The sequence below is a fragment of the Alligator sinensis genome, unplaced genomic scaffold, assembly GCF_000455745.1.
Source record: "Alligator sinensis unplaced genomic scaffold, ASM45574v1 scaffold135_2, whole genome shotgun sequence".
NCBI classification, from domain to species: domain Eukaryota; kingdom Metazoa; phylum Chordata; order Crocodylia; family Alligatoridae; genus Alligator; species Alligator sinensis.
Genome location: NW_005842067.1, coordinates 1,553,980 through 1,555,181, shown reverse-complemented (window position 1 = coordinate 1,555,181; position 1,202 = coordinate 1,553,980). Strand labels below are relative to the sequence as shown.

General features: G+C 41.6%; 1 protein-coding gene across 1 annotated transcript in view; it reads right to left on the bottom strand.

The window, feature by feature from the left end:
- AFF4 (AF4/FMR2 family member 4) overlaps positions 1 to 1,202 on the bottom strand; it is a 45,022-nt gene that overhangs the window by 12,767 nt on the left and 31,053 nt on the right. Inside the window, exon 14 of the mRNA XM_014519920.2 lies at positions 271 to 368. Coding sequence (XP_014375406.1) covers positions 271 to 368 — 98 coding nt within the window. The remainder of the gene's footprint in view (positions 1 to 270; positions 369 to 1,202) is intronic.

Below are 1,202 nucleotides of genomic sequence, written 5' to 3'. Positions count from 1 at the left end.
AGGAATGCAGTGTTCCTTCCTTCCTTCCTTCCCAGTGACTGAACTATTTGCCAAATAAGAGACACGTGTGTCGGACAGGCACACTGATACAGGAACAGAATGCAGGTCTCCAGATCAAAAGAGAGCATTTTCACAACACTTCTGTATGGCAAAGAACAACCCTATCTACAGGGAAGAAGGTATACATTTGTAAGAGTTACACACTGAAATTAGCATCCCTCTGAAAGGAAGAGGAAAAGTAATGTGCAGAGCACCTTTTACTGCTCTCACCTCTCATCAAAGACGAGCTTCGCTCTTCGGGACTTGGAGCTCTCTGTAGCTGGAGTAGATGCAGGAGGGCAGTTTGATGAATTGTTTAGAACCTTTTCCTGAGGAGTGGGAAAAAATAGCCAGGTAGTAAATATAAAAGCAGCTGAAGTTTTAAAATTCCTCCTGCGGCCACATGTTTATTAAATGAAACCTAGAAGACCAGTTTTCTTGAAGCTAATTCCTATTCACAATTACCAGATGTAAATTGTCTTGGCTTTCAGGGCCTCTCCCCTTAACAATGCTTCATCATCATCATACACTGGAGCAAAGCCAGATAGAGAAACAATACTGTAATAGGCTTTCTAACAAGCTTGTCACAGTAACTGGATCTCTGCCAGAGCAAAGGATCTAGTCAAAGGTTGCTAGCATAACTGTAGTCCCCTTCCCTATGCTTTGCAATAATTGTCAGAACCCTGCTTTTCCTATCCCACCAATGAAGTGAAGCAAATTATTTACTACGTTCCCATTTCTTTTAGCAAGAATCACGCCCCCCACCCCCAATGTTTTAATTGCTATAGAGGATCAGGTTAGGGGTCCTATTTTTATTTCTCAAAAACTCAGTGTCCCTTCATAGAGGCATTTCAGCCCTGTCCTCAAAATCATACAGCTTCAGCAAAATATGACACAGCAAATGAAGGGGGAAGATGATGAATATGCTCTATGATATTAGAAGTCACTTGGTTCCCTATATTAAAGACCAGCAGATTGTTTCCAGCAAGTCTGGATTCCTAGGATCCTGAATTATTTTTTTCTAGGGGTGCACTGATAAATATTTTTTTGGCTAATACCGATGGCTGATTATTAATGATTAATGAGCCATATTGGCCGATACTGATGCAATTGCCAATATGTAGCTTGGCAGCTTGGAGAGCGGCATCCAGCTGGTAAGCGTT